Here is a 16,734-nt window from a genome sequence, read left to right as displayed (position 1 = left end):
TTTTTATTCAAATTACTTTTTTCTTTAAAATTAACTTTGTATTGTTCAAGATTCTTTGTTCTTGGTGTACAAGGGGAAGGAATACAGGTGCCATTTCATTTAATACTGATGAAATGGCATATTTCAAGAATTGTATTATGTAAGTGTTTAGGTACATGCTAGTTGAAATATTAGGAAAGGGTATAAACCCTCTAATGGTGACTCTTATCCCTTAGGTTTGCTATTTGGCTTGTAGAATAATTGTCTATTTGGGGCAAAGATCCCTTATGGATATGTCCTAAATCAGTAATGCTATCAGGATTGCCTAAGACTAAGGAAGTGCTTGATCTACATATATATATACATATACATATACATACATACATACATACATACATACATACATAGATGTTGACCTTGTACAGGGGTAGGATATCTAGTATTGGACCTGGGTACTTGAGAGACCGCCTGCTGCCAATTACCTCCACTAGACCGATTAGATCCCACAGATTAGGCCTCCTCCGAATTCCATCCGCCGGCCAGTGTCGACTGGCGACTACCCGGAGGAGAGCCTTCTCTGTGGCTGCTCCGAACCTCTGGAACGAACTCCCCGTGGAGATTCAAACCCTCACCACCCTCCAGGCCTTCCGCAATGCCCTTAAAACCTGGCTGTTCCGACAGGCCTGGGGCTAAAGAACCGTTGCCCCCGTCTCGAATGGTATGACTGTCGTGTGTTTTAAATTATGTATTGTTTTGTGTCGTTTTTAATTTTGTCTGTATCACCCCTTCCCTGGTTTGAGTTGTGAGCCGCCCTGAGTCCCCTTCGGGGGAAAAGGGCGGCATATAAATAAAATAAACATTCAACATTCAAACATTCAACATCTAACAAATCTAAAGCTGATGACTATGAGGAGAGCTTTTGCCATAAGATTATTTATCAGTCTCACAAGTCAGAGTACTACATGCACGTTTTCATGTGCTTCCATTGCTTCCTAACCCTCTGCCTGCTTTTGATGTATGCTATACTCTGATTGTATGGGCCCCCTTGTGCCAGTGAGATGGCACTGATAGTTTAGGTGCTACTGGATTGATTGTATTACAGATACCCATGATTAGAAAGTGCTACTGCTATATTTTCCAAGGGCAATTTTAATAATCAAACTTTCATTACACGAAGAAACAGATGACAAATGAGGCAGAGAAAGAAAGATGAATTAATTTCTATAAAGCTCTCCTGCAGAAAAAATAAATAGTGATTATCTCTAAATTGAAAGAGCTAAAATGTTCACTGTCTTTGGTCTCTACCACTACTGAATCCCTCAAAATGTTGATGCAGTCAGTTAATTGATAGAGACAGATTCAGGAGAAGTTTGAATACAAAACAAGGCTTCTCTGTTAAATCCAGAAGGTATATGAACTAAAGACAAAAAACAAAGGAATTATTCACTCTGGCTTGTCATTGAGCTGGCAATTAAATCAAATGTTCTGTCTAAGATGAACAATAAAATAATTGTGCGGCATCTCTGGGAAGGGCCCTTTTAAACAAATTCCTCATGCAGTCCTATTATATACTACGGAATTTGAGCAAGTTATGCGTATTAAGGAGAAAAACACATTTTATTAAACTGGATTCAAGTTCTAATGATACTTCAAACACCAAATTATGGCTGGAATGAAAATGTATCTATGCCTGCAGATAGGCAAGTGGCTGCTTTGAATGCTAGAGAAGGAAAACATTGTAGCTAATTTAATTGAACTCATTCAACATCTGTTTCAATTCAAACTTGTGGAGGGATTTCATGCTGAGGGGAAGCTTACTCAATCTACATATGGCTGCTGTATTGTCTATATGGAAACTTCATTAGATGTATAATCTTGATTTGCTGTACACGTAACTACAGAGGAAAATAATGTGAACAGTCAGGTGGAAATCAAATGCAAAATATCAAATAATTATTTTAAAATTTACATTTTTGAAAATTGCTAGCTTTACCTTCTTAATATTCTAATACTAATACTTAATATTCTAATACTATAATAGTTAAATCATTCCTATATACTATTACAGCATTAATCTATACTATAATAGTTTTAAAAGTGGAAATTCATTTTGATGTTTATTATTGATGGCTTTTATCTTCTTGAAATGAACCACATTTCCAATATGAAAGGATGAAAAATGCAATCATTATTCTCTCTAAATATTTTATTTCATTTATTCATTTATTTAACCATATTTATAACCTACTCCAATTCAGGCAGAATCTCAGCGGGAATCATCAATATTGCAGGCAGAGAATTAAAAATATATAATTTATTAAAATAATCAGTGAATAATCAAAAACCTCATAGGGATCCATGAAGCAAAACTAATTAAGGGCCAATATCATATTGATCTATAATTGGCATGTGCAAAGTGATTTAGATTCATTTCATTTAAGCAATTCTTGCCTTGGAGATGATGCAGTTTTCTTTACTGAAATGAAGATGTAACCTGCTTTACTTCTTTGAATAGAATAGAATAAGTTTATTTATAGGCCGCCCTTTTCCCTGAGGGGACTCAGGGCGGCTAACAACTTATATAGGAGGGGATACATACAATGACATATAACATAACATGTAATTAAAAAATAGGCAACATTCATTCAGCATTCGGGTGGGGGCGAATTATAATCTTTACCCCCAGGCCTGACGGGATAGCCAGATCTTGAGGGCTGCGTGGAAGGTCTGGAGGGTGGTGAGGGTACGAATCTCCACGGGGAGATCGTTCCAAAGGGTTGGAGCTGCTACTGAAAAGGCTCTCCTCCGCGTAGTGGCCAGCCAGTATGAAGTATCTAACATTATTTGAAATAACTCAGATAATGTTAGATACTTCAGACTAGCTTCAGTGGGAGAAAAACCCTCTCAGGATTTCCCTGAAACCCTGGCTGAAAGTATTCCAGGCTAGATAACTTCAAGATCTCACAGTTCAAAGTTGTCCACCTAGCAGACCTTCAGAACATAACGAGGGTGTTGCACCCTCAGAAACTTTCAGAAAATTCCTCTCAGACTTCTACTGAACTACTTTCCAAAAAAGGCTTCGTTTTGTTTTCTCCCATAGTACAAGCAATATAGGTGAAGTCTAAGGAGAGTTCATGGTTTTGTTTTTGAAGAAGCTTGTTTTATTTAAAAGTTTGCCAAAGCAAAGAACCCCACTTTAAGTCTCATTCTGCAGCTCAGATTGATCTAGACTACTAATGCTATTAATCTATAATATGTGTCTTTTATGTTCATTGTCTTTGTGTAGCTGAGATCAAAACTCAGATGATACTCTTCAGGGTACTAATTTTTAAACAAAACAAATGGGGGGGGAATGCAAACAAACAATTTACATAATCTGCAATGATATTAATATGCACACAATACATTTGTGAGAGAAGAATGGAGACTGTCAAAAGTGTTTCAATTAGACTGAGCTTTCTTAGTTTTTGAAAGTCAATATATAATTGATAAATATTTTTTGAATTATTTGCAGCATGGAGATGCAGTCCATGATCTGATCCTGGATGTCATCACTTGGGTCGGCATTCTTCTGTCCCTTGTCTGCCTCCTGATCTGCATTTTTACTTTCTGCTTCTTCCGTGGACTCCAAAGTGACAGGAACACTATCCATAAAAACTTGTGCATCAGCTTGTTTGTGGCAGAACTTCTCTTCCTTATTGGAATCAATAGGGCGGACCAACCAGTAAGTAACCAGTGAGAAAAGCTGAAATTATCTTTTTTCTTATCTCTGGCTTAGTAATATTACACCACTAATCTATTTTCCATTAAAATTAAAATTATAACTAGCTAATTAGAGTAATCGCTTGGAATTGAGTGGGCAGCCATTTTCACATACATTCTCAAATAAAATGTTTCCAAAACATGAGAAAGCTTTCAAGCTCATAAAAATTCATTTTCATGCTGGATTTTAAACATCATGAGGGGTGGAATTGGAGATAACAGTTACTGTAGCCCTCAGCATTTAGAAGGGTTTTTTTCAGCTATACCCTTTCTATATGATCTATTTTCTGGCTGACTGGCATTTTCATAAATGCAGAAAGCTTAGGTTGGTTTTATATTAAAAGTTTTGATTTTGTTCAGTCATTTAATTTTTTCCATCTCTTCATGACCCAGTGGATATTCTTTTGCCAGGACTGTCTATCAAAAGTGAGTTTTTAATAAGCTGATGCTTATTTCATTAATGAAATAATCTAACCTCTTTATTTTCTGTCAACCTCTTCTATGATTGCCTTTGATTTTTCCAAGCATCAATGCCTTCCCCAATGACCACTACCCTTGGATTATGTGGCTAAAATATTTAACTATATTTAATAGTCCTCCTCTGAAGTATCAGATGTATCTTTTCACGTCTATAGTTATCAACATTTTTTGTCCAGGAAGATAAAATCTGTTCATTGGTTAAGGCTTGTGACTAGAAATGGAAGAGATTAGCATCTGACACAATTATTGCTTTGGAGAAAGAATAGGAAAAGAGAGAGCCATGTAGGTCAACTTGAGCATCTAAATTAAAGCTCTAAATCAGAACCACCAACCAGCAAACTTTTCTTTCACCTATTTGAATGTTGTTGTTTTTGTTTTTGCTTTCATTTTAATACGGAGCAGCAGAATCAACAAGAAATTCCTCAACTCTTCCCTGTTTCCATCCAAATAATATCATTAGCATCTCTGAACTTTTTGAGGTTTTTCCCAGTAATTTTTATTTGAATTTATATTTCTTCTTGTCCAACATTTATTATATTATATTTCTTGTCCAACATTTATTATATTATATTTAAGTTAAATAAATAAGGTAACAATGCATACTATAGGCTAACTTTTTCCAATCTGCACTATTCAGTTGCTTCATTTAAAAAAAAAAACTCAATTCGGGGGAGAGTTGGGGAGACTGGATGGAGCTGGGCGTTTACTAGCCAAATGTCCTTCCTGATGACTATGTGGCGTTTGCAGCAGATTTTTTTTTCTTTGCACGTAGCAGAGAAACATCTGCCACTACCTAGGATTGAACTCTAAACCTTCCGAGTGGATGGCAAGGATCTTCACCATTAGTCATCATTAGGTCGCTCATTCAGTTGCTTTATAGTCTGTTCTAATTATTACTTCTTGTTCCTTATGTACATTTTTTCAATAAGCAAATGAGTGACCGTATGCCTACATTTTTAAAGACTATCCACAATTTTTGGTTGTCCAAACAGCCAAAAGCCTTAATACAATCTATAGAGCAAAAAAAAAAGGTAGTCTTCTTGAACTTTCTTGCTTTTTTCATTATCTGTCAAATGGAAATAATATGCATTCAAGTATCTCTGCCTCTTCTGAGTCAACTTACACAATTGTCATTCTATGTATTGTTCCACTGTGGATTGCAAAAATACTGAAGACTATCCTGGTACTGTAAAAGATAAATGTATTTATTTAGTAGTTTGAGCATTCTTTACTGCTCCCTCCCCCCCTCCCCCGTATTGGAAAACGTACAACCGCAAACAGCTCTTCCAACTACATTATCATGCAAAATATTTAAAAGGTTCTGTTGATGTTTCATCGATTCCTGCACTTTTGTTGTTAACAGTGCTTTTGTTCTGCTTTTTAATACCTGGCTCCTGAATGTCTGGATTTAGTATAGTGGTCAAATCTTCATATTTGAACAATTTCTGGATCTATTTTGTACACTTCCATATATTTCGCAATTTCTTCTTTATATCTACTTTATTCAAAAGATTGTTACCTTGTTTGTTCTAATTGTGCCCATCTTAACATAAAGGTTCTTGATTTCTGTAATTTCTCTCAAATATCTTTTCCATTCAATTGTTATCCTTTGCATTGCTTTTTTCAATATAACTTCTTTTATTTTCAGCTTTTACCTGGAGAGGTTTGTTTCCCCCTGCATCTGTTGTCTTTTGCTTTCTTTCTTCAGCTGCTTCAATTTATCATCTAAGATTTATTTCACCTTCTTTTGCATTTGGAAATATTTTTGTTTGCTTCATCTTCAGAACTTTCTGAAAAGCATTTTGCAGCCACCTTTTATCAAATGTAATTGATTCTTTCATAATTGTATAGAATATTGTTGGATAATTGGCTAAGGAAGGAACCAAGAACAACACAAGAAGTTACTTCACAGCAGTTTCTTTATTACTGTTCACCTGTAGACAGGAATCTTGTCAGAATAAATCACAAATCTGCATAACTATTAGATATACTCTATAAAAGGTTAGGGAGGATCTGCCCTGCCTCTCTCTTCCTGCATGCCAAAGTGGCTAAACTGCCACTTTGCTCCCTGGGAAAGGCCTCCCTCCTGTAACTCAGAGTCATCTGAACCATCAGGTGGCAAATACATTTAATAAATACATAAAAATAAATAAATCTGTACTATATTCCACCACGATAGTCCTTTCATCTGAAAAAATGTATGCCAAAATTGGCAGAATATGATCTATTTTTTTGGTGATAAGACTTACAGGCCTCCATACCACAAGGTTATTCTTGTGATTTATATTTAGAGATTTTTTTTTTTTAGTTATATGTTTTGGATCATTCTTCAACAAGTGGGCATAAACAACAACAGAGCATTGCTCCAAAACCTGATTCCATCACATAAATTCATCAATATTAAACAATAAATAAAACAATAATACATAAATTTACACCTGTATTTATATTAATTTATCATAATGATAAATTCACAAGATTTAAATGAAACAAATCAGTGGTTTTTTTCCAATTCTTCATTGAGGATCACAGAACTGCTGCTCCAGGTTATGTTCCTTTGTATATAAGGACATAAAATTCTCAATCTGTAGAGAAGCTGCTGCTAATTTGAGTCTTAATTCCTCAAAGCAGGAAGGACAAGAACAGATTGGAGTGCTGCTCTTTCCCTCTCAATCTCTCCTCTTCAGTGTGTGATGCATCTGGCTCGCAGGCCAGGAATTTGACAGCGCTGACCTAGAAGGTTGTTTCCAACTCTATAATTTTGTGATTCCCTCATAAAAATCACCGTGTGTATCTCTGCTTAAAAAAGGGAGCATTTAAAAAAAAAAAATCAGTGTTGAAGCCTGAAATGTATATAAATGGCGTATACAATGTAGTTTAATATATCCTTCATCCATTTTATGACTATTACAGAGTATGTTGTTAGAGCTCCTTATCCCCAGCTCCATATGATCCCTATTATCTGTGGTTTAACATCCAGCTTGGAAAACTATCAATTTCCAGTGGAACAAAACAAGGGCATTAGCATTTTAAAAAAAACTTTTATTAATTTGTTTTATTTACTAAGTTTATTTTGGCCTATATTATCTCTTGTGTATGCTGTAGATATAGCACATTGGACTTAAGTGCTATGCATAGTCCCAAACTGAAAATCTAAAGAAGATACTGTATCTCATAACTAAAACAGATGGTTCAACCTACTCAAGATGGTACTCCTTCAAACAAGGCATGTGTTATAGAAAAATAATTATTTTTAAATAGAGCTTATTTGGATTAAATATGCCTCCTGAAACTTACAAGATCTGCCCCTATTATATTGCTAGGTTAAATGTATAATTATGGATATGTTTACAATAAATGTAATGATAAATACTACAAAAAGTTAAAGCACTGCAAAAGATTACAGTGTACTGACAAATAATGTTCATGAAAAACCCTCACTCATGTAGTCCTATCTATATAATCTTTAAAGAAACTGTGCTCTTCATAATAGTATGTTCCCTATAAAAGCAGATAAACAAAACTTTGACTTTTTTATTTTATCCTCATTCCAGCCCCTCAAATTTTTTTTCTAAAAAAGTTAATTGGCATCTTTTGGTTTTCATGAACAGAGGTATCAGAGCTCAGAGTCCCGTTTGGTCAACTATATGATTTTGAAGTAGCTGGCTCCCTTCAGCCTCCTGTTTGCTTGCTTGCTTACTTGTATTCCGCCTTTATTATTTTTACAAATTTTTACAAAAGCAGCAACCATATCCAACACAGCTTCCTACTACTATTTTCATTTGCATGTTGAGAGATAAATATGACATTTATCTAATTTGGGGCACATTTCCAAGTATATGATGGAGTTCATTCCGGTTCCATTTATGCTAATTTCCACTAAGTGCAACAGAATTATCAGCCTTCAGTATCTAGGTACAATAAAGTTCACACCACTAGATACTTTTGGTTAGCATCTGATATGTAGCCAAATAAAAGCAGTGCCAATGCCAGGAACTTGCCCAGGCTACTAAAAGCAACCAAGCCTTTGTAACAAGTCTCTTCCAGCTGCTACAAAACTTAAGAAAATTAGGATGCTAAATATTACATCAAGTTGGAACTATAATGTATCTCAGACACATAATATAATAGATGCCCTACTTCATTAAGCATTTGCATATACATGACATTTAGAAAACAGCTGTTTTATAGCACAGTTGAGGAATATTGAAATACAATTCAGTGATTAAAAACTCTTATATACAGTTGCTTATTCATCATTAAATATCCTGTCTTATTTGACAAATGCTACAATTCAGAAGGGATTACTCAAACAATTGTTAAGTGCACATACAGCATACATATCTCTTCCCATTTTAAATAGGAAAATTACTGATGATATTCAATTCTAGTTTTACTAGTTTTACTAGATTATTAGATACAAATTTCTTTTTAAAAGTGCCCACCAAATTTGTGGGCCAAGAAACTGAGTGACAGGGAAATTTTCCAAAAATGTCTCAAAGGTGGGATTCCTCATTAATGATGATAGTAGCACAACGTCTGGGAAAACTCCCTCAGGATTCCTTTATTTGGGATTTAATAATAGTATGAGAAGCCAGGAAAATTCCTGACCTGATGTGGTATTGGAAAGCCAAACACAAACATGGAACCCATTTGAGGATCCACTCTGAATTGGTCACTGGAACCAGAGCTTATTCTTCCAAGCTTTTGGACTCATAACCTCTTTGGAGAGTTGATTCTCTCCCTGTAGGACCTGATCATTTATTTATTTTTTTGCTCTTCTCTGTACCTATTCCAGTTAGTATGGTATTCAGAATTGGACATAAGGAGTTGTCCGGACCAATGCAAAATAAAATGGAGCAGTTACTTACCGATATCTTGATTTGGAAATCATTTGTTGGTTCGGGGTTTTTAAAAATGAATTGTCCTTTTTGTAGCTACATCACACTGCTGATTATATTCCAGATTTCTTTATCTGAAGTTCCATTACCATGGTATTATCCTTAAATTGGATAATGGCATGTCATTATATTTAACCATTACAGTTTTTGTTTTAAGCCTTTAGCCTTGTGTCTTAACTATTATCTAGCTCAGACTTTCAATATTTTTTATCAATTTCTATCTTAAGAATGCATAATGTTCAAAATGGCTGTTTCTAGTCATTTTCTTGCAATACATCAACTAAAGTGCGTAGTTCCTCTGTTTCATATTCTGAAGCACTTCCTTATTTCTTTTAGTATTTTTGTTTGTGTGTCTTCATACCAATGTTGACTTCTAGCAACTGTGCCTAGACATAAGGTCTTGCACTTTTCTTGGCAACATTTGGAAGGATTTATTATTGGTAAAGTACAGTTTGAAAACAAAGCTTGTTTTTATTATGATGTAGCATAACCAGGTTCCTATTTCCCCTGAGAGAGAGAGTTTGGTGTAGAAATGAAGGCATCAGGCTAGAAGTCATGAGACTATGAATTCCAGTCCCCACTTAGACAGGCTCAGCCCTAGGAAGCAGGGAAGGACAAACCACTTCTGAAATCTTACAACAAACCTGCAGAAACTTCTCCAGACAGTCATTGGGTGTCGATACTTACATGAACACACCAAAAAAAGAAGTTGGAGTTTCCCAATAAACCAGATTTTACATGAGGCATATTTGAGGCAAATGGCAGTAGTAATAAAGCAGATAATTTATAGCATCTCCCCAAACTCTCTCAGATATGTGTCTTGAGGTCTTTAATTCAAAGGTGAGAGTAAAGGAGAAACTTGTCTACTTCTTTCCTTGCAAATATTTAACTTTTAATATGTAGCAAAGCCTGCTTTACTGCATTTATAGGATTTCTCACCATTCTTTATTTGCAAACTTGTTCATTCTCTGTATAGTAAGACCCTTAGAAATGGCAATGCCTAGCCATGTGCTTGGAGACAGGTATATCAACCAAACTACTGATTTTCTGGAGAAAAAATTGAAAAGTTGTGTGGTTATTGTTCAGCAACCTCTTTCTACTTTAGAAATTGTTGAAAGCAGAATGCATGGTTTTGCAGTGTGTATTATAATTTTAAAAAGATCACTCATTCCAAAATCCAACTGAACACATGTAAATATGTGAATTGGCATATACATCTAAACAAGCCAAGTAGTTTAGTCTGATACTGATACACATGTGTAAGACATCATAATGGTATAACGGCATTTTTCTTTACAACAATAATTAAATGGTTGAATCCTGAAAATAAAGAATAAATAAATCACAAGAGCCATCTATACATTTATAGCTCCAGTTTAATATGTTAATAGCAGAAGGCTCATCTAACTGCATTATTTGCACCCACCTTTAATCAATGTACACACATAACTACTGTTCTACTTTGTCTTTTTTGTTCTCCCAGATAGCCTGTGCTGTGTTTGCCGCTCTCCTGCATTTCTTCTTCCTCTCTGCTTTCACTTGGATGTTTTTGGAAGGAGTACAGCTCTACATAATGTTGGTGGAAGTCTTCGAGAGTGAACATTCACGTAGAAAATACTTCTATTTGGTTGGCTACGGCATGCCTGCTGTCATTGTAGCTGTTTCGGCAGTAGTAGACTACAAAAGCTATGGCACTGGAAAAGTGTGAGTTTCATTTTGTGTCCCATTTGTGGTTTGGAAGGGGAATCTGAAACACTAGTAGGAGTGCATATGGACTGAACAGAGACAATTGTAACTAAATAGACCCAAAAGGCATTTTAGTAAAGGTAAGTTTATAGACTCTGTATGGAAGAACCATTTTCCACTTTAGAAAAATAAAAACATGCCCAGGGTTAAGAGAGTATGGAACCTACAAATATCAAAACATGATACTAAGAAAAAAATGTGCCAAGGAAGCAGTGCAGTTCAATCTCTACACTAGTTTTACTTTTTTAATCAACAGAGCTTTGAGCCAATTTCCAAAGCACAGTGAATAATTGATAACAAATTTTATCACTCATAATTAGTCATTTATTAGAACATTTTGACATCTGAGAATTATATTCCACAGAGCCCACCAATGTGTTAAATGGGACAGAAATTGTATTCTCTGTGTTGAAAGCAATAAAATGACATTGAGTGCTGACGAAATGTCACATCCATATACTGAGAACTGTTGTCTCCAGAACTAACATTGGACTGCTTTTCAAAGGGTGGTCAGACCTCATTTTGCCTACTCTTTAGAATTGGCACAACAGTATTGAATCTTAGTGTCCAGCTTGCCATTGGCAGCATGAAATTTATTAATGAAGGATTTTCTCTGCATGTATTGGCAGGACTATTTAAAATATTTAAAATATGGTAGATCTCTAGATACATTACTGTATAAATCCATCATGGTATGCTCATCTCAAGGACATCAAAAATCTGAATTTCTTAAATATTTCTGATGACACGCAGTCCTTTCCTATTGCAGAATATCTTTTTTAACCCTCTTCTTTGGCCAGGCATTTTGTATGTTGTTTGTCAGTAGACTGTTCATTATTTGTCTAAGTACACAGAAAAGCCTCAAAGGGCTTTTCTTTACAAAGGAGCAGAAGACTTTTGGCTGATACCTTGGGTCATAGATATTTCTGGGTTTCTTGCTTAAAGTTGAGAATCACAATATTTCTGGCTGATCCAGATTTACATCTGACTGGTGTTTTTATCAAGTATTTTTTTTTGTAAAGTTTTTTATTTTTCATTTTCATAACATATAATCACATGTATACTATTGCATAACCAACATCGTATTATATTATTAAATGTTTACATCAATTCATCTTACCATCAACCCTGCATAAGAAAAAGAAAGAAAAGACCATTTATTAAGAGCATTTATTGGCTCTTCTGCTCTCCATACACTATATTTGTGCATTCACTTTCTTCTCCCTCTCTCATCCTCCTCCCTACCTCCTTTCTTCTTTCTGTCCTCCTTCCCTTCTCTACTTCCCGTTCCTCTCTCCTACTCCTCTCTCCCCTTTCCATTCCTCATTTCTCTCCTCCTCTTCCCCCCTCCTACCCTCTCTCCTATCCCTCTCTCCTTCCCTTACCTCTCTTCTTTTCTTCCCACTCTTCATCTCATTTGCTTGGTGTATTTCAACTTCTGGGCAAGCTCCATTTCATATTGATGATATTTAGTTTCTTTTCAATATACATATTTAATTTTTAACATATACTCCTCTTTTTTTAAAAAAAGAAAAAGAAAAATAGAACAAAAAAGTATACATATACAGTCATTGTACTTTTAAACCACCACCCCCGCCTAATTTTGGTCGAGATGTAGACCTAGTTACAATTCCCAGCTATTCTCATCATTATCTTTATATAATTATACAGCCTTACACGCCCCAATTTGTGATTCTGCCTTTAAGTCTCAATAGTTTCCCATTATAAGTGTATTTCATGTTTTCTCTCCAATTTTTCCATGTCTTGGATTAGATTACCTTTAGTTGTCTATAAGTAGCAAACCTTACTGTTCAATATTCATTTCAATTCCCTTAATCTATTGTATGGAATAACAAACGGTGAACATCTCGCTTTATTCCATCATCTTAAAAGTTCTATGTATATCCATGTTTCATATATTTTAACCCATGCTTAGTTGTCCTTCTGTTGTCGTTTCCAGTCAATTTGCCACTCAGTTTAATTATCATGTATAAAAGTGAATGGCAAACCTCTGCTTTCCAACCTCCCCATATCAGTTTCATATTTATCCACATTCCATATATTTTGGGCTTTGTTTAGTTGTCTTTCCATTGTTATGTTCAACCAGTTAACAACTCCATTTTATTGTCATGTTTTTCACAACCTCCCCACATCAATATCACATTTATCCACATTCCATATATTTCAACCTTTGCTTAATTATCTTTCCATTATTACATTAAATCAATTAGCAACTCCATTTTATTGTCATATTTAGAAATAAAACCCTTATCTTAGTTTTATATCCTCCCACATAAAATTTTCTGGTTGTCTCATTTTTTTCCTAGTAAGTCTTTTCTCCTACTTCTCTGCTCCTGGCCTCTCCCTTCTCTTTGCTTCGGCACATCCACTCTCCCCAACTTTCCCCAGGTCACCACCAAAAGGATGTTTTTTATTTCTCTTTGTTGGGGCAAAACCTCCCCCTTCAATTTCCCTTATGTCACTAACAGCCTGTCAGCGTTCCAAATATCATCCAAAAATAAATCAGAGTACAAGGCAGAACTATCCTTAAACTTCCAATTTAATAAGGGAGACATGTTGGTACATGTGGCAATCCCAAATCTGAAAGCTTCCTAGGTTCCCACCCAGTAGAAAGTTCAAAACCTTGCCCCACACCCACAAGTCCGTCACATGATTCAATCATCCTCTGCCACACTGGCATTTCTACCCATCTAGTTCTGGTCAGGTGCAGAGATGCAAAGACAAAGAATGATCTTGGGCTTCTACAAAGGAATGACAACAACACATTCTACACCTTACTACTCCCCCCTCCCAATTGCCCACTAATGAAACAGCATAGTAAAGAAAGAGAGAAAAAGTGTGGCAGGCCAAAAATTCTAAAAAGAATTTGACTGCAGGCCTGACACAGCCTCAACCTCTTTTGTCTGCCTTTTGTTTCCCTCTGTTTCCACTCCTTCATTATCTTGCTCCCCTTGCCCCCTTATCCTTAAATTCTTCTTTAGATATCTGCTTCTCTGGGTTCAGAATTCTATTTAGGATTGATTTTAATGATTTATGCATATTTTTTATAATATCACGTGGTTCTTCAAATTCCCAGCTTTCCATGATGTCCAGTCCAAAGTTAGAATTAGCTATACAGTTATTTCAGAGTTCTGGTCCACCTTAAATTTGTCCACTTCCACTGTTGTAGAGGAGAACGATGTGAGCCATCTTGGTCTTTTGTTCTTCCTTAATATCCAGTTCCAAGATTGCAGTTAGTTATACAAAGTCTTATTTTGAGGCTCTGGTCCACCTTAAGTTTTAGCTACTTTGGGACCAGAAGTGAAGCCGGGGCCATCTTAATCTTTTGCAGTAAAATAAAAAGACAAAGGAGGGAAGAAAAGAAAAAAAAACCTAGTATTTTCCAGGCCTTATCTCTGTAATAATTCTTCCCCCTGTCACCTTCCATCTCTGTTCAGCCACAGCTGTTTAAAACATATCAATTAGAACAAACTTATAAAGAGCTAGATTCAGGTACGTGTCTCTTTTGCCTCCTGCTCTTGCAACTTCTGATTTATGGTAGTTGGTTAATTAAAACTTCCCACACAGTCAAGGTTAGATCATCCATTATCAGAGAAAAAGAGATCAAAATATTTGGTTTCTATTTGATATCCAAGACCAGATTAGTTTATATTGAGTGGGTTCAGAAGAAAAACGTGTTTTTTTCTTGATTTTAGCTGGAAGGAATTCAAACAAGGTAAAATATTGGTTTCTGTTTAAGATCTAAAACCAAATTTAACATTATAATTATGTGGGTTGGTAGATGCTCTGCTTTCTGTTCTTCTGTTCGAAAGCGCAGACAAAGAACTTCCAGGGGGAAGTCTCCACCTTCCTTTGTTCTTTTTCTTTTAGGAAAAAAAGTCCTAATCTGACTCTCAGTATTATTTATGTTCTCAAAATTTCTTTGTCTTTTCCAAATTTAATTTATAGTTGTGGGTTACTTAAATTCTCTTACAAGGTCTTTTATCTCTCCCGGTCTCCTCCTGTTCCAAACTTATTTTGACAAAAAGGTCAGCATCTTGTTAGCCATGAAGGCTGCTGCCCCAACTCCAATTCATAGGCAAATCTCTAACCCACGAGAGATCTGTTGTTTCTCTCAGGGTCTGATGAGACGCTGCCTTTCTTCGCCCCCACCTCCAGTGGGGGTTCTGATTCAAAAGAATCTTCAGAGACAGTTTGTCAGACAGGGTTCATGTGAGACTCTTAAGAGCCTATATTTCCCACGTCTGTCCAGCTGGAGAATTTCCTGTCGAATTGTCAAGTATTTATTTTGTATCTCACCAATTTTCTCTGTGAAATGGGGTTGTAGGTTTGTTGAGAAGCAATCACATGAACCCTGTTTGTATTCTGAGGTATTTAGTCTGCACCTGTGGAGTAAATCAAGCAAAACTAGGCTGATATAGGGACTTTGTGAACTAGAAAACTGTGGCATAGCTCTGATTTTAATATGTGTGCACTCTATGTAAGAAATTTGAGAATTTAGTTAAATCACTATTTATGTAACTTTTTCAAATTAAAAATAGAAAGAATAAGCACAATTCGGTATCATATTAGCAGAGATGGAATATATTGAAACATTATTGAACTGGAGAAGAAGAAATTTCAGGGTCTAGACAAGGTGGATATTGTGTGCAGGTTGTTGGTTTTTTCCCCATTCTGCTAAAATGTTTTATAAACTCTTGGTCTCTAACCATCAAGAGTCTGCCCAATGGAGCAGCCCACATTCAGTCACATAGAGCCCTTGTTTCATGCAGGCTCTGTTATTTTCATTGCTTTTCTTGTTTGTCTTAGGAACTTGGGAGTTTAGGAACCAGTTCAGTGTTAGAAAGTAGTGAGTGCACAGCATTTCATTTTGATTTCCCTTAGACTGTCTTCTCAGACTTTTACTTCTTCTCAGTCTCTTTAACACATTCTTCTCACCATATCACATTCAGAAGCTTCACAAGCAATGTGAAGGGGTCAGACAGAACATGGTTGAAAGATGAAACTTTGCATGAAACTTTGGATTGATAACTGGATTGAATAGGCCTTCACAGGTTCTATGTGTACACATATTTATGACTTGTGACATGCTCATTGATAAACAAAGTATCCATCTATTCTATCACTCCTGTTTTAAGTATCAAAGGTTCTTAAATCATTATTAGTATACATTACTACTTTGAAAGGTGAGAGATTATTTATCAATTTAGGCAGAAACCAATATGATTTTAGGGTATTTTGTAAGAAAAAACTTTACTTGAATATGCTTTAGAGCTGCTGCCACACTTTTGGCCTGTCAGAACAAGTTTTGAATGAAAATAAATTGGGGGAAAAACCAAGACAGACAATTCAGTTTCGTTTTTCCTACATTCTTTCTTTTTTAATCGTCAAGGCTTTTTTATCATATTTGTGGGGAAAAAAATATTTTTCAAAAGAACTCAAAATTCAGTCTGCATTTTGGGATTGTTTTTACCCTATAGATAGTCATCACAGTGATGGGAATTGTGGCATGTTCAGTTGGTGTCATTAAGGAAATCATCACAAGTTGTTAAGCAAGGATTTCATATGTCGTTTGCTTGACAAAAGCTGGCAAATGTCACAAATGGTGATTAAGTGACTGCATTCAGTGCCATTGTAAGTTCAGTTGCTGAAAAAGTGTTCATTAAGCAAGAATCATCAATAGCAAATTTAAAAAATTGCATACAAGAAAATAAATGAACCAAACAAAAATACCTTCTAAATTCAATAGAAACATAATCAACCTATGCCTATCCACCATATTGTGGTTCAAGGTATATTACGCAAAAGGTCAGCAAAAAATTCAGCACTGCAAACATGGCTGAGT

The 16,734-nt window shown here is 35.6% G+C and overlaps 1 protein-coding gene across 1 annotated transcript in view; it reads left to right on the top strand.

The window, feature by feature from the left end:
• ADGRL3 (adhesion G protein-coupled receptor L3) overlaps positions 1-16,734 on the top strand; it is a 453,165-nt gene that overhangs the window by 288,127 nt on the left and 148,304 nt on the right. Inside the window, 2 exon segments of the mRNA XM_032213192.1 lie at positions 3,494-3,703; positions 10,606-10,826. Of these exon segments, the coding sequence (XP_032069083.1) occupies positions 3,494-3,703; positions 10,606-10,826 (431 nt within the window).

The sequence above is a fragment of the Thamnophis elegans genome, chromosome 3 (assembly GCF_009769535.1).
Source record: "Thamnophis elegans isolate rThaEle1 chromosome 3, rThaEle1.pri, whole genome shotgun sequence".
Classification (NCBI taxonomy): domain Eukaryota; kingdom Metazoa; phylum Chordata; class Lepidosauria; order Squamata; family Colubridae; genus Thamnophis; species Thamnophis elegans.
The sequence above is the reverse complement of the archived record's forward strand: the minus strand, read 5'-3'. Positions and strand labels throughout refer to the sequence as shown.